Below are 25205 nucleotides of genomic sequence, written 5' to 3' on the forward strand. Positions count from 1 at the left end.
TTGGACTGTCTTTCCCTGGAAATGGACCCCCCCACCCTATCAGGAAAGCATCTGCAGTCACAATGGCCTTGGGTTGGGGAGGATGGAATGGGTGGCTCCAAAGTTCTGTCTCTGGCCTCATCCAACAAAGAAGGTCCTGTTTGCAACAATTGGTTATCTGAATTTGAAAGCACAGAGAGTGGTAATTTGGAAACCATTGAGATAACAGAAGCCATGGAAGTATTCGCATATGTAGTTTCACAAGAGGCACTATCGGCATTGGAAGCTGTCATGGATCCTAAAACCTGAAGAACCTCCTTTGCTAAGGCTTTGTTTTGACAGAGTATCACCCCAAGCTGGAGCCTCAATCTCTGAAGTCTGTAAACTGGGAGAGACACCAGTCAAGAACGGGTGTCGAAGACTGCTTCAATGAACTGTATGTTCCGAGTTGGAGCAAGGTTGGATTTCTCCCAGTTTATTATTCCCAAAAGTCTCGCTAGGGAAAGAGTATACTGCAGGACTGCTACCAGAAGATGCTTGGTGAGGGCAGTAAGGAGCCAATTGTCCAAATACAAAAACACTCGGAATTCTTGCAGCCTCAAGTGAGCTGTGACAACTGCCATGCACTTTGTGAACACTCTGGTGGTGTAGAGAGTCCGAAAAGCAGGGCACGAAATTGGTAGTGACTGGCTCCTAGCCGGAAGTGAAGTAGACTCCTGGAGCATTTGTCCATTTTGATGTGGTAATATGTGTTCCGGAGATCTATTGAGCACATCCTTAGAAAAAGGAGAATGGACTGAACTGTGACCATCCAGAATTTTATTTGGGCAATAGACTTATTCAAATTGCTGAGATCCAGAATTGGTCTCCAGTCCCCTGTCTTTTTTGGCACCAAAAAGAATCTTAAGTAGACTCCGGATCCGAACTGGTCTGGTGGGACTATTTGGATGAATCTTTTTTGACACAGCTTGCTTATTTCTGCAGCTGCTTCTTCCCTTTGATTGGGTGGAATGTCGGGAAGTTTTGTCAGAATTTTGGGTAAGTGATGAGGGGGAATGGTGTAGCTTCTGGTTATGATCTTCTGCACTGAATGGTCAGAAGTTATTGAATGCCAGGAGAAGAGAGAAACGTCCCCGGACTGCTTCTAGAGGAAAGCAATCAGGCCACTCTTCAGGAGCGCTGCTAAGGCTGCCCAGACAAAGAATCCCTGGATCACTGATTACGTGGACCCCCTGTGCCTCGGTAGGGGCATCTTCCAGAATTGTTACCCCCTTTGCCCCTGGGTGTATCATTACCACATGTGGCATGGAAAGGACCCTGAGATTTTTTTGTGCCACACTTTTCCACTCCTCTGGTTCCTGGAAAAGGAACACTAAGGATTGGAAAAACATAGACCTATGGCAGACAGAGTCTGACCATCCTGCTCACACCTGGCCAGGGTGTCTTTCATCTTGGGGCCAAAAAATGGAAGATGCTTCGATTGGAGCATTCAGGAAGGAAGACTTGAAAGTGTCCACAAAGTCACAGGGGTGCATCCAGGCATGGCATCTCATAACTATGCCTGAACCCGCCACTCTAGCTGCCACTTCGGTTGCATGTGAAAGCAACCTCTGGACGAATTGGAGCTCAATTCCAGGGTTGCGAGCTGCAAGGCAACTTTGTCTTTTACCTCATCAGATACCTGTCCTGCGAGTGTTCCAGGGAGTTCGGAAACCAAGTCTCTTTGGAGCCTCGTAAAATGTGCCAAGTAATTCAGAGACCATATGACAAAAGTCACTGAAGCAAAAACTCATTTCCCTAATCTGTCCACAGCCTGGGACTCTCTACTGGGCAGATGAACAGTATGACTCTTTGGTGAGATCCATTTTCAAGGCTGCCACCACCACCATAGCATCAACTGGCAAACCTCTTGACCAATGTGGGTTTTCCTCTGGGGGGGTGGTGGTATCTTGTCAAGTTTCCGAGGGATCGACTCAACAGAATCAGGGTTCTTCCAGGTGCACTGCACCAAGAGTTGTACCAGCTCATGTGCAGGCGGGGTTACCCAAGAGCTAGATGGCCGGGCACGGACTCCTTTGAAGAAGGGTTAGTGGGCTTCTAATCACCCCTCTGTTTCAACATATCAAGGATGCCCCCAAAGGAGACATCATCAGGGGGTGACCATGGGGACCCTTCACCATCATCTAAATCCATATCCTCCGTCAGAGACTCTTCAGTGGAGTCTATGTGCTTCCTCTTGCATGATCTCTTCCATGGGGGCTCCTCAGTGAGGTGTCTGAGGCAGACTTGGAAGAGGGAGTGCCCTGTAACAGGGTCTCCTGCGAAGTTCCTGCCCAGTGTTCTGGGGTGGTGGCTTCTGGCAGCTGTAGCTCAGGGGAAAAAGAAGTCTGGGTTTCCAACGTCAGTGGAATGCTTCCAGAAGCAAGTGCCCTCTCCATAGCTCAGAAAGCAGGTCTGCCCGAAGAGGGATGGGAGCCTGGAACCGAGAAGGACAAACTCAGAACTGGGGTCACACCCCACTCTATCGAACCCACTCCTGAGGGTGCAGCCTCAAGCAGGATCGGTGCAGACAAGGCTCCCGGCACTGTGGATGGAACTGTAGACACACTCAGAACCATACCCTGAGCTGAAGAGCTCACAGCCCAATCACGGAGTTGAGGAAGGCTCAGTTCAGAAGGGACCGAAGGCTAAAGGGACAGTCCCAGAGCCCCAGTGAGGTCCACTACAGGTGCAGAGATGGGGGGGGGGTTCCAAAAATGACGTCCGAGCTGAAGACTTTGGAAAAAGTATGGTCAAAGGAGGAGAGTAGGATGGAGTCCGTGGATAAACCAACCCATTTCCTGCAGGTGGATGGCTCCTAGATGGACTGATATCCCCTGGCTGTCAACAGATGATCCACAAGATGCACCACGTCAAACTTGGAAAGGCTCCTGGTGGATCTAGTGGATACTCCCGATGGGCAGTCAGGTCATTCTAGGAATGGACTATATACTTTCCCTAGAAATGGATCTGTTGATGGAGAGTATCGGGTCCGTGGTGTGGAATCTGTCAGCACCGATGTCTCAAGTTTGAAGACAGGAAGAAGTGGCATCAAAATTGTCGTTACTGGAACCATGAAAGGACTCGGAGCCGACACAAAAGGTTCAATAGTAAACAGAATTGCAGAGGTACGATCTCAAAGGCATGCACTGTGCCGAAGTGGCACTTGGTGCCAAACCTGTAAGTAACCTTTGGAAAATCAGTTGTCGGTGCCATAGACAGTATCAGAGCTAAAGCGGATGCTGATAATAGGAATAGTAGTAGTCGGAGTGGAAGAGGTCGGTGCCAATGAAGCGGACTTATGCTCCAAGGACAATTTTGGTACTTAGACTTTAAAGACTGCCCTGGTCACTTAAAGATGAAGAGGGGACAGAGTGGGACCTTTTCTTATCTTTAGTTGGAGGTAATGAGACCTCCATCACAGAAAGGGCCTCTGAAATGGCGACTTAAGGAGGCCCTTCAGAATCAGTTTGTTTTTGCTCTTGTTCAAGGTGCACTGACTAAAACTTTGACAAATCACACAAGGGGGTTGCACCAAAAGATGGGGCACCCACAGACAATAAACACAGTCATCATGGGAAATCACTGTTAGGCAGTCTTCCCTTACAAGAAGCACAATGCTTAAACCCTGGCATGCCTTTTTCATCAGACATCATGAGCAAAAATACACACAACAAATCAGATAGAAACGAAGGTAAAGAATTCTATTATATTTACATCTAAATACATATCAAAGATAGGTGGAAAAGGAAGAAGAAGAAATACCAACGATGGTGTTTAGGTAGGGAGAAAGGCCGTACCACCAATGGTACTGAAAATTACCAAAAAGGTAGAAAAGGCAGGGTAAAAGGGTCTATAGATGCTTCAAAGTTAAAGAAATATCAAAAATACCAAGAAGGAATAAAAGACAGACACAACATCCAGAAAAAATATCAAAAGTTTGCACTTAGCTAAGAGCTTGGCTTGGATGCAGCTTTATGGCTACATGGCAAACGAGATCTGAGGTAACAGGGAGAAATACACTATGCGTAAAAGCTTAGCTTGAGAGTGTTTTGGCTGGCGTTAGCTTGGTATTAGGCTGACTTGGTTCCGAGGGCTTGGAATTGAACCCACCAGTGATTAATAGAAAGAAAATTAACAACATCAGATTATGTTTTACTGGTGAGCAAAGAAGGGAAAACCTGGCTATTAAGGGAACTGAAGCAGCCAAGCTGTCAATCTGAGGTTGTGTAAGCTGGGATGTACCATTCTTGACGGATGAGTGAGAAGGTCTGGAGCTGGGTCCAGAATCCATGGTTCATCTAGAAGATGAGGCTGAAGGAAGGGAAAACAGATTTGACGAGGCCAATAGGGAGCAATCAGGATTACTGTAGGCTCCAACAAACTTGCTTTCTGTATTAACTTGGGAATCAGGAGAATTGCAGGGAAAGCATAGAGGAGTCCCGGAGGCCATTCATGAACAAGTGCATCCCTTGGTGACTCCCCTATGGGAAGGATCATGGCAAAGTAGTTGCTGCATTTGGCATTGGTGGGTGATGCAAAGAGATCATAGCAAGGCTGGCCCCATTTTTGGAAAATCCCTTCCTCAACTTTCTGGTTGAGGGACCACTTGTGCGGCCATAAAATGTCCCTGCTCAATTTGTCTGCAATCATGTTGGATTTCCCCTGGATCTGCACTGCAATAAGAAAACAGTTGGAGGTCGTTGTCCATTGCAAAACCCTCAGAGCTTCTCGACAAAAGGGATAAGATCTGGTTCCTCCTTGTTTGTTTATGTACCAGATTAATGACATGTTGTCTGACTGAATTGCTATCATTCCTTGATGGAGAGTGTCCTGAAATGCTTGCAACACCAAGAGTACTACCCTCATCTCTAGGATGTTTATGTGCAGTGAGCCTCATGTTCCTGTCAGGTGCTTTGGATGGTCTTCCCCAGATAATGCCTGTCATCCTATTTGGGAAGCATCCGTGGTCATCATGGCTTGAGGTTGAGGGGGATAAAGGGATGACCCTGAGATACTGAAGGAGAGTTAATCCATCACTCGAGATACTTTTTGCAGGAGTTTGTTATGAGGATCTTGTGCAACACTAGTAATTCCAGGATTGACCATTGTGTGAAAAGTAACCACTGAAGTATCCTCATATGCAGGAGAGCTAGGGGAATAAGTAAGATAGCTGCTGCCATCTTCCGCAGAACCTGCAGCACTTGTTTTGCAGTGGCTTAAGTTTCCTGATGAATAGTTTCACATGTAAGCAGAGATCGTGCACATTGTCATCACAGAGTTTTGCTATCAGCATGGTTGTATTTATCTCTGCTCCTATAAATATTACATTTTGAGATGGCGCTAGAGCAGATTTGTTCTAAATTATGGTAATGCCTAGGGAGGAGCAACGCAGAAGTGTATAGCCCCTGGCCTGTAGCAGATGATGTCTGGTTGGGGCAGTTATGAGCCAGTCGTCCAGATAAAGAAACACTCTGGATCCTCAGCTTCTCAGGTGAGCTGCCACTATCTTTATGCATTTGGTGAACTATCTGGAGGCTGTAGTGAGATTAAAGGGCAGAGCTTGAAACTGGAAGTGACTGGCTCCTAGCTGAAAGCACAAGAACCCTCTGGATTGCCTTTCCATTAGAATGTGGTAATACACATCCTGAAGGTCTATACAGCGCATCCAATTGTCTTTTTCCAGGAATGGAAGTATCGACTACAGTGTCACCATCTGGAACTTGGTCTTTTTCATAGATTTGTTGAGCTTACTGAGATTTAACATTGATCTCCAGTCTCCTGTTTTCTTTTGAACTAAAAAGAATCTTGAGTAAGTACTGGATCCTCTATGGTCTGCGAGGACTTCTTGGATGACTCTTTTACTCTTTTTCTTAGCAACTTTTGAATTTCTACTTTTGCTTGTTTCTTTTGACTGGGTGGAACATCTGGAACTGACTTGTTTGCGGGAGTGGGGAAGGAGAAAGGAATCATATAACCCCTGGATATAAAGTCCTGCACTCAATTATCACTTGTTATCTTTTGCAAGGTTTTGTGGTGCAGTGACAATCACCTCCCAAATGGCTCCAGAGGTGAGGAGTTGGGCACTCCTTCAGGAGTACTGAAAGAGTCTGCCAAAGAAAGAAAGATTCTATGGAGCCCTGATTCTGTAGGCCCCCTCTGCCGCAAGAACTGTGTCTTCCATTATTGCTCCCCCCTCTGCTCCTGAGGGAACTACTACCTTGTGTGCCCTGGTAACACCTCTGTGATTTCTTGAACCACATTCTTTCCACTACCCCTCTTACCCTTTGGGAACTGTCTGGTAGGTGCGGAAAAATGTACTCCAATGGCAGACAAGGTCTTACCTTCCTGCTCAGACCTGGTCAGCATTTCTTTTACTTTAGGCTCAAAGAGAGATGAGCCATCAAAGGGGGCAATGACAAAGGAAGACTTGAAGGGTTCCACGAAATCGTAAAGGTGCATTCAGGCCTGTCTCCTGATACAGATGCCTGAACCCATCTCCCTACTCATTCCATCTACTGCATAAGAAATCAATCTCATGGATGAGTTGACAACTGAATTGAGGCTAGCGAGCTGTGCGTTGACCTTATCTGCCACTGAATCAGTTATAGATCCTTGTTGGGAGTCTGAAAGTTCCTTTAACAGATCCCTCTGAAGTCTAGTGAAATGTGTAAGGTAGTTCAGTGACTGCAAGGTAAAAGCTGTTGACAAAAAGACGAGCTTCCCATATTTATGCATAGTCCTGGAATCCTTATTAGGAGGATGGATAGAGGAACCAGTCTTGGAGAATTCCTTTTACATGGCCACCGCCACAACCATGGCATAAACTGCTACAACTTTGGTGAGGAAAGCCTGATCCTTAGGACTTGTAATATACATGTTTGGCCTCCTAGGAGTGGGTTCTATGGAATCTGGGGTCGCCCAAGCCTTCTGAGAGATTAACTCAATAAGCTCATCAGAAGGCGGAGGTCACCCAAGAAGTTGAAGGGTGAGATCCGAAGGTCTTCAGGTATACCAACTCCTCAGCTGAAGGGAAGAAGGACTGCTAGTTACCTATCTGTTTCAAAATTTCTAGGATGTCTCCAAAGGAGGTGTCCTCAGGAGGTGACCAGGGGGACTCTTCTGCTTCATCGAGGTCATTATCGGAAGTGATGGACTCCTCTGGGAAATCTAGATGTTTCCTCTTGCATGTTCTCTTCTGAGGGACTTCCTCAGTGGGGTACTCTGGGGAAGTTTTGGAAGGGGGGGGGAGTCCCCTGGGGGACATCCTGAGGCCTGGGATCCCTGAGGGCCTGTGGATGGCAGTGAGTGGGCAAAGACACCTGCACCGATGAGGGAGGAAGATCCAACTAGTATTGTGCCTGAGACTGGGAAGTAGTCATAACCCTCCTCATGACTTTGAAGACAGTCTGCCTTCACTCAGAGGAACTCCCAGGACCCAACAAACAAGATGTTGGGGCTGAAGGAATCTGCAGAGCAGAAGACAGAGGCTCCAAACCTGAGGTAGTTGAACCCATCTGCTCTGAGGCCCCAAGAGGCAAGGTCGGATCCAAGGAGATCAGAGCCAGCTCCGAGGACCTGACCAGCAAGTGTCGGCTTCCAGAGGTCTCCTGCTCTGACTGGATGGAGACGCTCGGGGCAGATACTGGATCTGAGGAGCCAATGCGTCCCAGGCCCAATACAGACAAAAGTTGGATATTGGAGTTTTCTGGATCCAAAACCAAAGGACAGATCAGAGGGGGAGCATGTGCCGAAGTGGAAGATAGTGTCTGATCTGACTCCTTTGGGCTTGGATCCAAAAGTAAGTTTGCCAAGGCAGAAGTCTTCAGAAACCTCTGCAACACCCTATCCACATCTTCATCTGAGAGACTCCTAGATGACCTGGTAGGCAGTGTTGGTGATCTGGATCTGGTCAAGAATGGTGAAGGGATTTGAGAACTGATCAGCTCCAAGGATGGAGATCGGCTCCGATACTGAAATTCAGTTGGCAATGGGTCTTTAGGAGCCAATGAGTCCATAGTAGTAGTAGTAGACTTCGGAGCTGGGGGTTCTTTCTGCTCCAATAAAGTCTTTGATCTGGAGGTTCCTGTCTGCTCCAAAGGTTCAGTTGGAGTGGACATTTTTGGCTATCTTGGTTTCGGCTCTGAAGAAGATTTCAGAGCTGGAGAATGACGTTTTCCTGCCTTCTCAGGCTTATCCAATTTCGGAGAGGAGGAAACAGGGGAAATAGCATCAGAAAATAGGGTTTTCAATAACCCCTTTAAGATCAGTTTATTCTTATGTTCCATATGCACTCTCTAATGTTCAGCAAAAGAAACAGGACTCCTGCAGGTGAATGGGGCCCCAAACAGTACACACAAAGTGTGTGAGCAGCTGAGAGGCATCTTCTTACTGCACTTTTCACATTTTTTAAAACCTAGAGGCTTGTCTTCCTTCTGAGACATGTTTGAGACTTTCATCCACAACAAACTAACCCAACAATACAGCTACAAACCAAACAGGGTGGAAAGGAAGATAAGTTTTTTATACATGCAATAAAGAAAAATAAAAAAGGGGGTGAGAGTCCTCTAACTTAAATGGACTGTGGTTAGACGCTCTCTAACTAAAACAGATGCTAACCAGTAATGGAGAGGAAGAAACTACTAACAAACACCAACTAACTAGTTAAACAGCTAATTAAGAGATTAAAAGAAGAGAAAGGGAAAGAGACACCCATTCACTTAAATGGGTGTGAGTTAGACATCCTCCAACTTAAACGGATGCTAACAGAAAGGGGAAAACTGACTGAGAAAAAGTTACACTAACCCAGTCAAGAAGATATTCAAGACAAGGAAAAAAAATAACTGCAAAAACAAAAATATTAAGACAGTAAATATAATAGAAAACTTAACCCAGAGCTTGCTAGAAGATCGTTCTCGCACTGCAGCAAACAAGATCTGAGGAAATTGGGGAATTGCATTATGGGTATGAAGGATGCCCACGAGATTTTCTGAAGTCTTCAAGCTTTTGCAAAGGCCAAGATGGCTCTGACACATCGGATCTGACCCATCAGCGAGAATAATGATGAGACTGACAACAACTTGTTTTCATCAAGTGATTTCTGGTACGGTCCAGCTAAAGCATGATCTAGTTTCCAAGCAGCATCATCTTTCTCTGACAAGCCCTAGCTCTAGGATTTGAAAAGACAAGGGATGTTGGTGCTGGGACCAAAGAGACTTCAGATACAGTTGTATCTTTTTCATGTGGAGTCTTTCCAATGGTGTCATAAGACTCATAGATGCCATGAGACCCAAAATCCCAAGATATTCCCACACAGTGACTGAAATCTGACTGGAAACCTTAGGAATAAGCTCTAGATACAGATCTGTTTTTGTTCTTGTTTAAGAAAAGCTCTTTGAACTGAGGTGTCTAGCTGACACCCCAGGAATACAATCCTGTGAAGGAGTCAAAAAAGACTTTTGAATGTTCTCGTGGAATCCCAGCTTATGTAAGAGATCTCTCACCCAAGTGAAAGCTTCCTGACATTTTGAAAAAGAATCTGAAAAGACAAGGAAGTCATCTAAATATGAAAAGAATGTGGATACCCTGTAGCCTGCAATGAGATATAGCTGGAGTTAGACACTTTGTGAACACTTCTAGGACAGTCCAAAGGATAAGGCAGAGAAATGATAATATGATGGAGACACTAAAAGCCTTATAAAACACATGGAGACTGGATGAATAGGGATGTGATGACAAGCATCTTTTAAATCTATTGTTGCCAGAAAACTTAAATGATATATAAGGGGCAAAAGGTTGTGGAAGTGACAGCATTTTGAACATGGGCACTATCACAAACAGGTCTAGGAAAGAAAGACCCACAGCTTGTCTCCAAGCATCATCTTTCTCTGGCACTAAAATCATCCTTGAATAAAAAATGCTTTCCAACCTGAGAAGGAGGAAACAACCTTATCACTCCCTAAGACAGCATGTGGTAAAAGACAGGGAAAAAAGGAATCTGTTCTGTCTGGTGGCTGAGGAATTGTCCCCTGGAAAGGAGGGATATCCTCCCACTGCCATCTGTAATCTTGCTGAATGATTTACAGAAGGAAATATGAAGATTCAGACTTTCTGGAATAGAAAAGGGACTGCCAAGGTGGGAGGCGGAACAATGTACATTAAAGAGCCATTCTGAATTATTGTCCTGTCCTTGGTTATGGGGGTTCTTGAATTGTTTTTGGAATCCCTTGCCATTTCCTCTCAGACATCTGTTTACCCACATTTAGGTGAGACTGCTTATTACTTTTTTTTTTTTTTTTTATGAAATTGGATGAATGGTTACATAATTCCTTGTACAATTTGGAAAAAAAAGAGATATCAACTTACCCCTTTCAACACACTTTTTATCACCTCTGCAGCATAGGAACCAAAAACTAAATTTCTATCCAAAGGAGAATTTCAAATTTCATTTTCATATCATCTGGGAGGTTCTGAGAATGCACCCTACCAGTGGCCATAAGCTTACCTGGATCAAGTATCAACTGAGTCCTGCCAAAATTGTAAACAATGAGCTGAGACCTGTGACATGGGAGAAACTAAGTTACTTAAAACAGATTTTTCCTGACAAGAATAAACTGCAGACAAAACATTCCTCATACTTTTACAATTAGTCAGAATAAATATTAACTTATGAGCCTGTCGATATAAAATTCTGAAAAAATAGTGTCAAAAGCAATCACTTTTCCATTAGTTATTAATAATCTTCCCATCCTAGTCAGAAAGAGTAGGATTGGAATTAACTTAACATTTAGCAGCAGTAGGATAAACTAATGCTATAGCTGCTCGGTCAGGTTTGGGATGAATGTATAAAAGCTTAAAAGATTGAGGAAATTTATACATTGTATCAGGAAAATTTATAGGCAGTGACGCAGTGACGCAGTGACACACACACACACACACACACACACACACACACACACACACACACACACACACACACACACACACACACACACACACCCTCCTGAGCTGATAGAACTGGAGGAATGGGTGCTGATTCCAGATTACTTCTGTTAACAGCTCATAGTATTTACTGAAGGAATGAGAAACCTCAGTGTTCGCTCACTGAAAACATTGGCACATTCTGGAAACAGTCTTAGAGAAAGATAAACCCTACAGGGAGAATCATGACTTCAGCTCTCCCCTGAGTCTGTATCAGACAAGTAAGGAGAAACCCCTTTATTAGTTCCTTCATCTTCCTGTCCAGATTCAGAATCCTGAATTTCTTCAGGAAAAGATGAATACCTCTTTCTTTTACCAGAAACCATTTTATAAGAAGGATCAATACCCTGAATTAAACCCAGATACAGACCCACTAAACTACTCCTCTGTCATAAAATATGAAGAGGATTAAATCTATGTTTATTTTTCTGTTTCTTTTTGAAATGAAGAATGAGGCCAACAGTATTATAAATGGCAGTAGCAGCATCCACAACATTCTGACTAAACAGGAAAGTTTCCCATGTTCCCTCTCTCAAGGACTGACAAGAGTGACATCCCTTACCCACTGAGGGGACGCCTACAGATGTAAAGGACATGGCTAGTCCCCAGTCCATAGTGGCAGGGTAAATGAGTGGTTTGAGTAACAAGCTATGGCCACAACAGAGTAACCCACCTGCAGCTGATGCAAGCCGCTGGCCTGCTGTGGTGGCAAAAGTTGTTTTTTTTAAATACAATACATCAAGAAAGGAGGATACAGAGCTCCAAAAATCAATCTGGATGTATGGGACAACTAGAGGTAAAGTTCTGCTCTTTTGTATATTCACTTTTACTATTGACTTGTGCATTCTCAAGCAATGTCTTCCTTTTTCTCTGGGGCCAGACCATCAAACAGCCCACTGTGTAAAGAGCTACAGATATCAAAGGTGAAGTATGTGCAAAGATCAAAGCAAAAAATAAGTTATGTACTTACCATAACATTCCATGTATACATATACCTTTAGCCTACTCTAAAAGGGGAACACTTTCCAAAGGAAAAGAAGTACTGAGGAGCCAGGATAGTACTAGCCTCTAAGTCTACTGTCATCCAGGAGGGGGAAGGAGGGAGGGCCATGAGAATAAAGGCAAGATAAACAACTCACATGGAACGTTATGGTAAGTACATAACTTCTTTATATGAAGTTAAATCTCGCTGTTTATTCTCACTGATGGGTAGCGTCCATAGCACCCTCAATCTTGGGTGGCTCATGGGAGTACATTTTTCAGCACAGTAGAACCAAAGGAAGACCTGTCCCTGGCCGCCTTATCTACTTTGTAATGCGTAATAAAGGTATGAAGCTTAGACCAAGTGGCTGCAGCACAAATATTGTCAAGGGGCAATTTAGTTTGAAAGGCAGAAGATGTAGAAATGGCTCTGGTAGAATGAGCCTTCGGTCTGTGCATCAATGGCATGTTTGCATTTGCATAAACGAAGGATATACAGCCTGATAACCTTTTAGACAGAGTTGTTTTAGCCACTGGATTTCCTTTTCTAGCCTCCGAAAAGGACACAAAAAGCTGATCTGATTTTCTGATATCCTTAGTTTTATCAAGATAAAATCTGAGCTGTCTGTGTACGTCAAGTTTATGCAGCATGTATTCCAACTTGTTAGAGTAGTTGGGGGAAAAGACTGGCAATTCAATAACTTGATTAATATTGGATTCAGAACAGACGTTAGGCAAAAATGAGGGGTTTGTTCTGAGAGATACTCTGTCAACATGGAAAATCATGTAAGGTGGTCTGACAGATAATGCTTGGAGTTCTGACACTGCGGGCAGAAGTAATGGCCACTAGAAAAATTGTTTTCCAGGATAAATATTTGAGATCACAAGAAGATGCTGGCTCAAAAGGGGGGAGAATAATTTGAGACAGCATAAAGTTCAAATTCCAGGGAGAATAAGGAATTTTGACAGGAGGTCTCATGTGAAGAACACCGTTAAGAAAAGTTTTAGATAACTTATGGCCCATAACGTTCGAGCCATCGAATCCAAGGTGGAAATTTGAGATGGCAGCTACCTGGACTCGAACTGTAGCAGCTGCTGCCCCTTCCTTATAAATCTTTGTCAAAAATTCTAAAATGGACGATAGCGAGCTCGGAAAGGGTCAATTTTCTGTGTGTTGACCCAAATTGAGAACCTTTTCCACTTACTGCAGTATAATTTCCTGGTGGATGGCTTGTGAGAAGACAAGAGAATTTTTCTTGTATCTTCTGAAATTGAATGAAGCCTGGCAATTAGGGGAAGTGGATTAGCCAAGCAGCCAGCTTTAGGGACTGCAGGGAAAGATGGAGGTCCCCTGATGGGTGCACCAGAAGGTCCGGAACTGGGTCCAGGATCCATGGATTTTCCAGCAGGTGATGGTTGAGAAATGGGAACCAAATCTGTCAAGGCCAGTAGGGGGCTATGAGGATAACAGTCCTTCCCAGCGATTTTGCTTTCTGTAAAAATCTGGGTATCGGTGGAAATGCATAAAGGAGACCCGGGGGCCAACTGTGTATGAGTGCATCTCTCGAGGGATGTCCCGGACGTGGTATTAGGGCAAAGTAGCTTCTGCATTTTGAATTGATGTGGCTGGCAAAGAGGTCGCAGCAAGGCTGGCCCCATTTGCGGAAAATCAACTCCATAACCTGTTGTTTGAGAGACCACTCATGAGGGAGCAATATCGCCCTGCTTAGCTTGTCCGCTATCACATTGGATTTCCCCGGGATGTGCATTGCTAACAGAAAATGCTGGGACGACACAGCCCATTGCCAAACTCTGAGGGCTTCTTGACAAAGGGGATAAGACTTGGTTCCACCTTGCTTGTTCAAGTACCAGACTACTGACATGTTCTCCATCTGAATTGCAATAGTTCCTAGAGAAAGAGAGTCCTGAAAGTACTGCAATGCCAGAAGTACTGCTCTCAACTCCAGAACACTGATATGCAGATGTGACTCTTGATCCATCCATGTGCCTTGGGCAGTCTTTCCCTGAAAATACCCCCCCACCCTATCAGGGAAGTGTCCGTGGTCACAGTGGCTAATGGGGGGGAGAACAAAGGGCCTTCCGATTGTGACATGAAGAGATGTCAACCACCACCGAAAGTCTCTCTTGCAGGAATCTGTGATGAGAATCATGTGGTGCATCGGCAGTTTCTGGTAAGACCACTGAACAAAGAGGAGCCATTGAAGGATTCGCATATGCATCCTTGCGACTGGTACGGCCAGGATTGCAGCTCCCCTCAAACCTAGCACCTTAAAGACCACTGCTGCTGTAGCTTTGTTCTTTGACACCAGTGAGTTGATGTGTTGGTGGAGAAGTGAGACTCTTTCGATTGGAAGATGTAGAGTGGTGGTTGAGGTATCTAACTCTGCTCCTATAAAAACGGTATGCTGCGATGGCAATAAGGCAGACTTTTTGAAGATGACTGTAATGCCTAATTGATGGCAGAGTGTCAGAGTGTATTGTGTTGCCTGAATCAATTGATGCCTCGTGGTAGCGGTGAGCAGCCAATCGTCTAGGTATGGAAACACCTGGAATCCTAGACGCCTCAGGTGAGCTGTGACCACTGCCATGCAATTGGTGAACACTCTGGGGGCTGTAGTGAGACCAAAGCGCAGGGCTCAAAACTGGTAATGATTAGCTCCCAGACGGAAACACAGGTGATCCTTGAAGCATCTGTTCATCTTTATGTGATAGTATGCATCCTTGAGATCTTTGGAGCACATCCAATCGCCTTTCCCTAGGAAGGGAAGAATGGAATGAAGCATGACCATTCGGAACTTCTCTTTCTTTATGAACTGATAGAGTCTGCTGAGGTCCAAGATAGGTCTCCAGTCCCCTGTTTTCTTTGGTACCAAAAAGAATCTTGAGTATATTCCGAATCCAACTTGGTCTGCTGGGAATGGTTGGATGACTCTTTTTTCTAGCAATTTGTGGACCTCTATGATTGCTTGTTCCCTGAGACTGCGTGGAACATCTGGGATTCTATATACAGGAGTGGGAGGGGTAGAGAATGGTATGAAATATCCTCTGGAAATGATGCTTTGTACCCAAGTATCCAACGTTATGTTTAGCCAGGCTTCTGGGTACAAAGATAAGTGACTCCCGACTGCCTCCAGAGCCGGACATACGGGCCTCCCTTCAGGGGCGCTGGTAGGGCTGACCAGAGAACTGTCCTCTGTCGCCCTGTTGCTGTGGAACCCCTATGCCGCGTGGGCGGCACCTTCCATTATAACGCCCTCCTCTGCCTCTAGAAGGGGTTTCTCCACGTGTGTCCTGGAAGGTTCCCTGTGCATTTTGGAACCACATTTTTCCGCCCTTAGGGCCCTTGGGATAGGGCCGAGTAGGGGTGGAAAAATGGACTCCAATGGCAGATAGGGTCTTGCCTTCCTGCTCACACCTGGTTAATGTTTCCTTTACTTTAGGCCCAAACAGTGATGAGCCATCAAACAGAGTGTTAATAAAGGAAGACTTAAAGAGCTCCGCAAAGGAACATAGATACATCCAGGCTTGTCTCCACAGAGCAATGCCTGAACTAGCAGCTCTACTCGAAACATCAGCTGCATATGATATGAGACGCATGGATGAGTTCACAACCGAATTTAGGGTAGCGAGCTGTGTGTTGACTCTGTCGTCCACCCCTGCAGCTACCGTACCCTGAAGAGTATCTCCTAACTCTTTCAGGAGATCTCTTTGGAGTCTCATGAAATGGGTTAAATAGTTTAGTGATCGAAGAGAAAAAGTCGCTGAACTAAATATGCATTTCCCATATCTATCCATGATCCTAGACTCTCTATTAGGAGGATGGATATATGTGGATGTTTCAGACACTTCCTTTTTGGTGGCTGTAGCTACCACCATGGCATCAACAGGCACTCCCTTGGTCAAAAAGGCTTTGTCCACTGGGGCAGAGATAAACTTGTTCGGCTTCTGAGGGACAGGTTCCATGGCCTCCGGCGACTCCCATGCCTTATGAGAGATCAGCTCCATGAGCTCATTGTAAGGCGGAGACACCCAAGAAGTGGAAGGTTGAGACCCAAAAGCCTTTAAGAGTACTGATTCGTCCTCAGTAGGGGTTTTGGACGGCCAACCGCCCCTCTGACTCAGGATCTCTAATATCTCTGCAAAGGAGATATCCTCAGAGGGGGATCGAGGGGGCCCTTCTGACTCATCCAGGTCATTGACAGATGTCAAAGACTCCTGTGGGGAGTCCAAGTGCCTCCTCTTGCACAACCTCTTCCTGGGTACCTCCTCAATGGGGAGATCTGGGGAGGTCTCGGAAGAGCAGGGGATGCCCTGTGGGGGTACTTGAGGCTCAGGGTCTCTATGCTTCACAGGGGGACCGGTAGATGAAGAAGCGGACACAGGAGCTTGAGGGGAGAGGGAAGGCCGAACCGATGCTGACGATGTCTTAGGAGACATGACTCTCCTCATGGCATCGAAAGCGCCATGGCTCCGCCGAGAAAGGGTAGACGGACCTGGATGGACCATCTGATCCTCCCGCACCAAAACCATAGGCTCCGAGCCTGAGGTAGGAGCCGAACTCATCCGAGTCAAAGCCCCGAGAGGAAGAGTCAGCACCGACATATTGGTCCAACTATCCTCCCCGGACCCGGCAGGAAAGTGTTGGCTCCTAGCGTCCTCGGTCGGCGCCGAGAACGTCCGAGTAGATGGAACCAATAACACCGGTGCGGGTCTCAGTTCCAAGGATTCAACAATCATTGGCTCTGGCTCCTTCGGCTCCGAGGGTCCAGTACGGATCGGAGGAGGAGTAGTCAAATCTGGTTCAATGACCTTCGGCTCCGAATTTAGCAAGTCCTGGTGCCCGTAAAAGCTTCTGCACTAGCCGATCCATATCCAAATCAGAGAGGCTGACCGAAGACTTATAGGAATGCACCGAAGGTGCTGACTGGAGCAGAGGAGATGAGGGGACCTCGGAGACCGGCTCCAAGACTGGGAGCTGGCACCGAACCAAAGGGACACTTGGTTTCGAGGGCTATGGAGCCGATGACCCTGTACCCTCTGATCTCTTTGCCTTCTTGGTCTGTTTGGAATCAGAAGACTTTCAAGATTTTGACAAAGTGCTGGCACTTTCCTGGCTACCCAATGCTTCAGGAAAAGAATGCTACAGTAACCCCAATCTATTAGTTTTCTCCTCCTTTCTAAGAGAACCCTAGATGGAAACGAATGGTATATACTGCAGGAGTCTTGGAGGTATTTAGCCCCCAGACAATAGACACATTGGACATGTCCGTCCGTAACGGACATTTTCTGTCCACAATCTGGACACTTTTTAAACCCCAATTTGGGGTGAGATTTTTCTCTCTCATCCGACATTCTTTTAAAAGAGCACCACAAAAAAATACCTGTAAAGGCTAAATACAGGGCTAACTAAGACCGCACTAAAAAAACAGTAATAACAATTAAAGATAGTAAGACTAAATAGGGCCAAGAAAACAAAAACTACACACAGGGTAGGATCTCTACAAAAACTAATCTACTTAAAACTATATTATTTTAGACTAAAAGCACACTGAACACTAACCATCACTCAAAAGAAAAGAAAAAAGAGTTTTTTTAACTTGCGATTTGTCAAAATGGTCCGAGATAACTGGATCACCGAGATCTCTCTTGCCGTGGCAAACTAGATCTGGGGTAATTCTAGCAGTGCATTGTGGGATAAGGGGCTTGGTCTTGAGCTACTGGCAAACCTTGAACTTTGCTATCAGCCGTGAGGATCTCGTCCGAACCCATCAGTGAGAATAAATGGTGAAATTTAACAACTTCACATTATACTTTTACAAAAACTGAAAACATAACTTAAATGTTCCTTGCATCCCTGCATGTCAGACATGTCTCTAACATGTTAGATGTGGTTACACTCTTCAGCATACTTCTGTTTTAAAAAATACATTAATGATGTACTGTAGTATTATTTTATATGCTTTAAATATTTACTATTCATCTACATTTTAATGAAAATAAATGCACATGGTTTATTTCGGTTGTACAAGTAGCGTTTCTGCTTGGAGCCTGCCTCATATATTGTTTTCACTGACAAGACTTTATTTAACTGCTATTGTTGCAGTTCAGCTTCAGTGCAAGCCAAAATCTGATATTGACAAATAAATGTTTTTACACTCATAATGAAATTAATATTAACCATAGGATACTGAGCTGCTGCATACTGATAATGTAGAGATAGGGATTATAATAATGCAAATGTCTTTAGGTATACATACATACATACACACATACATACACACATACATACATACATACACATTTAATTCTGTCTCCAATAATTCTGCTTTAGCTGACCGGAGTTCCGCTGTGGCGACCCCTATCCAGGAAAAGCCGAAAGAAGAAGAAGAAGAAGTCTACTAGACAATCTCTGATGAAGATCCTAGGATGAGGCATTCATTTCAGCTTTTAATTTTCCTTACAGCATGCATTCCTAGGCCACTTTTGTCTTGTTCTATGTCACATACTGACACATTACTTTGTCTTTCACTGTTAAAGTCTTACAACAATACAGCAATATCAAGCCTTACTCTAGGGTAATGTTTCTCAAAAAGATGTACAGTCCTGGTGGGGAGCAATGTGGTCAAATCAGTTTGAGGATTGTTGGTCAAAAGAAACTGTATTGGAAATTAAAGAATGAATGAGGGGCTTTATCATCTCGTTAGTTTGCGTTATCAAAATGTCTCACAGCAACTTAAAAAAAAAAAAAAAACAGAGTACTCAACATATCCAACCTTTTGATGTGTTACTTAATAAAGTCAAATCCTCTGAAAATGCTTGGTGCTCTTACATTTCCACTTTCTTCATCCACTCTACACAGTGGAAAACATTAAACCAATGATGAAGATACTCCATTCAACTGAATGTCTACTCTGGATACAGAAGATGAGTTCAGCAAAGCTCAGCTTGTATATCAAGGGCACACTGGTGATGGTGAATATCTTTAAGGGGGGGGTATTCAAATACAAAAAACAAAGCAGCACTGGTCTAGCATAACTTAAAAAATGTGAACATAAACTCACCGTACAGCAACCATGCTTTTTCTCTACAAGACATCTTGTGGATTCTTGATTCTAAATGGGAAAGCAAAAAGACATCCAACATATAAGATTTCTGCTTTTCAGCAAAATGCATGTGCAGTGCATGAAAAGATTTCTGTGTGTTTTATAATGATCACAAAATAACTGCTGGAAAGGAAGTCAGTTTAAAAGGCGCAGAATCAAATGCACTCACTTCAGCCAGAAGTTACAAAAGCAATTAAGACAACTTACAAAGGCAAAATATAGTTCATCCTGTGTTTCATGTACAGTATATACGCTGTGCTAACACGCACTTAACATCATGTAAATCTGCACAAACAGGCTGTGTTAATGGACATTGTTATTTACCCCACTGTTGCAAGACTAGAATAAGTATATACACATTTTGGGGGTGTTGCACTGAAAAAAAAAAATTTAAGGTTGCTATAAGTGGCTTTCATTGAGTTAATTTCGCTGTGTTGTGACTCATTAAAAGTTTTACTGGTGACTCAAAATGATTCCCCTCAGTTTCTATAGCCCCTCCCCATCTCTGCCCTGTCTTCAGTCTCACATTTGCATAGACGTTTCATTTCTCTCTCTTCCACCATTTCTTTGCATCCCTTAACCCAGTCCTCAGGCTGTCTTTGCGCTTCCTCAAACTCCCTAGCTTTCAAGAATCTCCTTTCTGTTCTCCCATTGCCTCCATCACAACCCTACATATTAATTGTAACAAGGACCATCCCCACCTTGTACTTGCATACTGACTCTTTGTCCCCTTTAGTTGTGGATTTTCTCTTGAGTGAGAACTGAAGATGAAGAAAAATCTAAATTGCACGTACACTGATCCTACAGATCCCATCAAATATAGCATGACTGACAGATTCTTCATGGAGGGCAATCACTGTATTTACATTAGTTAGATTGTGTTCTGTTTTGGTTTGATTACTTTCATTTGTTTGTACAAATGTAATTAATGCAGACCACATTGCCTTCTTTTTATTGGTAAACACCTGAGGTATGGGACCCATTTGAAAGGAATTTACTGCATTAAGTGATTACCCTATATTCCAATACCCAGAGATGTTGCTTGACTGAATAATCAGTTTACAATTCTATGCATATAAGTGTTAAGATTTTATACGTGTTCAGTAGAAGTTCTATGAAAATGCAAATATGCAACTGTTTCAAGTTGGTGTAAGTCAGGTTCCACCTGTTGACATATTGTCTGTTTCTTTTTTGTGGCTGGGTGAATGCTAAAAGTGGTAACATGCAAACATGAAGTGACCACTGGTTAAGTTTTCTGACTCTCTAACAGTCTGCTAAGATTAAGGTGTTTATGTACATTCATGGGATATAATACTTCATGTTTTGACCTGCTCTGTGGTAACCAGATATAGTACATTCAGTGGCTTTACTGCTGCTTATTCATTTGAGTCACCATCAACTACAGTTCAAATGTCTGCTACTAGCAGATGACCAAGTGTATAGCTATACCGGGTACCAGCAATGGCAAATATATTTTATTTGAGAGTCTGTTAAAAGTTTGTATCTACATTCCTTACAAATACAAATGCCACAGTAAAGTTGAGATATACATTATTATTATTATGTCTACTTGAAGAAAGTAGGATGTTTCAGACATGAAATAAGAAGTTGTTACCTGTATGCTTTTAGGTAATAGAAATGTCATGTTAATAGAATGCATCCTCTGTAAGTTTTTAACATCCACAAGAATGGTGTCTACACCTTGCAGGGTAATATTGCATCTGATAACCATTGGTGTTCAAGCAAACACGGGATTGTAGCTCAGGGATGATGTACAAAAAATGTTTTCACATGGTATCTGCTGGAACCCAGACGTTACCCATCTCATTCATGTCTTCCTTTGAATCATACAGTTACCTAGCTCCACCACTAATACCACATTAACTACTAGAGTATACTTTTATACCTTTTTATAGCTTGTTACCTTAGAAATTAAAACCAACTTCATTATTACTGCTCTGCTTTATGGCAATACCGCTATGAAACACAAACAGTAAGAAATACATAATGCATCACCTACTGAAAATCCACCTATATAGTCCAGGGACATAATTCACAAAGTGAGCATTCCTTCAAAAGAATGCTCTGGTCTCTCCTTCAATTTCCTGCTGTTACAGCCTTTACTACAGGGATGATAACATCTCTGTAAACAATCAACCTCATAATGTTCCAATGTGAGGCTGTATTACAGCAGCACCTCTAGAGTTCCAGTGTTACTCAGAATGATAGATAACTACATACACTGTCAATATTTAAAACCATACTAGTTTTAGTAATTTCTGCTACTGAAACAGTATCATCTTCCATACCTGCACAATACCAATATATAATTATACTGTGTATCTAGCAATAACAATTCCCTATGTTACAAACTAACTAGTACAAAAATTTAATGGCCTCAACAAGTGGTCTGACTTCTGTAAATATGGCATCTCTCTGAGTTTACACAGCCTCAGCAAATGTTTCTGATTTTCAATGAAACAGTCTGTCAAGGTATCAGATCTCATCGAACTGTGCATGTCCCATTGAAGGAGATGAATGACTTAATCCACCTGGCCAAGAATAGTGTTGTGGTATGTTTGCTTGTGGATTAACAAGTCAGCTTTTCTCAAGCTAAGGTCTCATTGACTATCATGGGTCATTAATCAAACTGACTACTTTCTGGCTACAATATCTAGTGCATTTCTACATAGATTCTCCCAATCACTTCACAGGTATTAAATGGCCTGTTGAACACTCTTCTGATAAGTAAGTATTTTCTCAGTAGCTTTGAGATTTTTAAATGCAAGAAAGAACTCTTGCAGATTACACTCTGAATACAGGCTTCAGATCTCTTTACGATTAATTGCTTGCACCAGCAGACTTCTTGTCTCCTTCAGAAAGCATTTGCTAATGGAAAAATAGCTAGTAGCCTTGCACGTACAATCATTGTATCCTACTTATAAGCCATTTTGTTTAAAAAAATCATCACCTATTGCTTAAACAAAGGACATTACTCGACATCCACATTTATAAAAACAGGAAATTATCTTTTAAGTCTACATATACTATGATCAATACAATTTTATATCCCACCCAGCAGCCTAAGATCACAACATTATATTAACTTTAACTTGCCTTTTTTAAGCCTTTCTTACGTTGTTACAGTGTAAAGACTGGACACATTACAATTAAGAAAAATGACTTCCTTGATTTTATATATTTAGCATATACAGTAGTCAGTGATAAAACTCCAGCACTTCACATTTAAAATGCTTCTGAATGCACACTACAGAGAACTGCTTTACAATATTAACATGTAATTTGTGTCATTAAATGCTTATAAAAAATTTGTAAGAACGAAAACTATTTAACTTGGTTACTTCTTCAGTCCTTTCAGTGTCCTCCTAAATATTAATGGTAAAAAGTGAGTTTTTTGATTTATAGTTTATGCACCAGTTTAACACACTCAACAAACTTCCTGTCTTCCTACTTCTTGCACAAACATATTTCACATGCCTATTCCTATATCTAAATGCGATAGATGTTTTAAAATTTCCCCCGTTTATTCACTCATTTCTCATAGTTTCTGGTCTTCTTCCTGATCACCTCCATCTCCAAACACCAGTCTCTAGTTCAGGTCCAATGTACTCCTAATTGTTCTAGTCAGGTCCTGGGCTTGTTTCTGTCAGTAAAGCATTTAACTTCGGAAAAATGGAAAATATTTCACTGGCAACTCCCTCTATAAGCTTTGTTACTGTCAAAAGAATGGTAAGCAGAGTTCCTTTCAATTCACTGTCTCACTCTGTTTTTGTTTTTTTTTTTTAATTTCCTTCTTACAGTGGTCTGCATGCAAAAATGGATTTGATCTTCCAGAAAAAAAATATTCTGAAAGCAGAAATATACAGTAATTTGAATTTCACACCTGCCTCTCAACTTACTGAAATTAACATGATTCTCTTTTGCCTGGCGAACAAAGAATAATCCTTTTCCCTTCTGCCACATTTTTTTGCGGTTACAAGTGCATCTTTACTAATAAAGGTCCCAGTAGCATTCTCATAGCCAGATTTGGAGCATATACATGAGATGCCCTTTCAATTAACAAATTCTAATGTGGAACACCAGTCCAAATTCTTATCTGTACTTTAATAAAATTAATGCAGTCTATTCCTTCCAGTGTTTATGGTACAGCAAAACATCTCTAGACCTCTCTATGTGCCTTCTCTCTTAAGTCTACCAGTTTTTGAAACTGCTTTTCTACAAAAGTCTCATGTTTAGCCAGTCATTTATTTTAGCCTCTAATTTCTGCAGTTTTTATCAGTTTGTCTGAATAGTTCTGATGAAGTTCTGTTTTATGTGAATGAAAGCGCTCAACATATCTCTTCAATAAAGTGGATTTGGTTGGCGTCCTTGTCTCTCGAGGTTGGTTCTAGTTATCATCTGAATAGTTACTTAAAGCTTCTTCTATTTCTCCAACCTTTTGTTGTTTGACTTTAATATCCCTGCAGTGTTTCACTCATTTTAAACATCTCTGGTTACATCCAATAAATTTTCCTCTAAATTACTGGAAATCATTTTCTATACCAAAGCTTTAACCTGAACTGCTTTTTTGTTGAACAGTTGCAATATTCTTACTAGTAAGATCTTTTTCTTTCTCATTTTCTTGTTGGCTGTCTCTTACTTTCTCCAAATTTCTTCTCTGCTGGCATCCTGGCAATGCAGTTACTAATTAATAACAGAATATTACCCAAACTGATATCCTTTACTGGCTTCTTTAACAATTTCTCAGTTTTTACACTGGCAGAACTATAATCAATATGCTGATCAGTTTGCAGCCATCTTGGAAGCCTCATTCCTTTCACAGTCTTAAACCAGTTAGTTATTCCATATTTGGTTCTAACTGTTCATTCTTGCTCAGCATACAGACTGCTCAGGAGGCAAATAAGGTGACCTAGTATCCCTGTTTCTTTAAGCATCTGCCAAAGTTTACTATGGCCCACATAAATAGAGTTTTTAGAACAGCCAAGAAAGCAAAAGCAAATATTTCTCTGGGACTCCATTATCCAAGAAATGTTAGCAATTTGATCTCTGGTGCTTATGCCCCCACTAAATTCACTGGGGAGTAGGAATCATTCGATTAGATCCTCACACAGGTTCCAGAGATCTCTGAGATGCCAGTGTATCTTTCTTATATCTAATCTTGTATGAAGTTCTAGGGCTCCCAGAAACTGTATTCCTGTAAAGGCTTGTTGCCGAAAAAAATTGCCAGCACTATCCGAGTCATTGTTTGCCCTTAGTAAGTTAAACTTCCATAAATACTGACCGTGTGAGTGCCAACAGAAATGTTACTAATGTTAAATGAGTCATGAAATACTTATTGCAATTTATTATTCCCACAAACTGGAACAGTACTGCTGCTTGATTTGTGTGCTATATCCAGATCTATAATCCTCTTGCATTTGCAACTTCTAAACAATTAAAGTAATTTTTCCAAAAACAGATGATTATTTTCTATTTTCTGAGATGTGCAAACACTGGACTTATTAAAAATAGATGCATCTACAAATGGTCATGACAGCTTATTTGTTTTTGGAAGGTAAGAGTTGGATTTGATGTAGATATGCTGGACCTTGTTTGGTTAATTTCTGCTCAAGTTTTAGGTTCATCCACCATCATGATGCTTGGATCCAATATGATCACAGAAGATACCAATGTAGGTATCAGTAAAGGTCTTACTTGCTGGTAGCATCAATGTTGGAAAGGAGAATTTTTGTACTTTTGGTGCTGACTTTATGTTCCTATTTTGGAAGTCTTGAATACTATCATACTTCTCCTCAGGAGTGAGGATGGCACTGTGAGATTTGTTTTTTTATACCCTTCACTGCTCCTTAACAGTAAACAGCATACAGACAAAAATTAGTCAGTCACAAATGTGGGAAATAAAACCCTTAGACTTGTAAAAATAAATACATAAAACTCCCAGTAATGCTAGTTATTTATAAGTGTTTTCCATGAAATGCTGTTGAGAGACCAGAAGTGGTCCTTACAACGATAATAATACAGCTGATAAAACCTCTGGCCAGAAAATATACAGTATGTAAGGTGTGAAAACCCAAATGTTAT

General features: G+C 42.5%; 1 protein-coding gene across 1 annotated transcript in view; it reads right to left on the minus strand.

Annotated features, from left to right (window-relative positions):
- IQCE (IQ motif containing E) overlaps positions 1–25205 on the minus strand; it is a 2620731-nt gene that overhangs the window by 1894118 nt on the left and 701408 nt on the right. The window contains exon 8 of the mRNA XM_044089561.1: positions 19062–19112. Within this exon, the coding sequence (XP_043945496.1) occupies positions 19062–19112 (51 nt within the window). The remainder of the gene's footprint in view (positions 1–19061; positions 19113–25205) is intronic.

This window comes from Protopterus annectens, chromosome 12.part0 (genome assembly GCF_019279795.1).
Source record: "Protopterus annectens isolate FY-2018-M chromosome 12.part0, PAN1.0, whole genome shotgun sequence".
Classification (NCBI taxonomy): Eukaryota; Metazoa; Chordata; order Ceratodontiformes; family Protopteridae; genus Protopterus; species Protopterus annectens.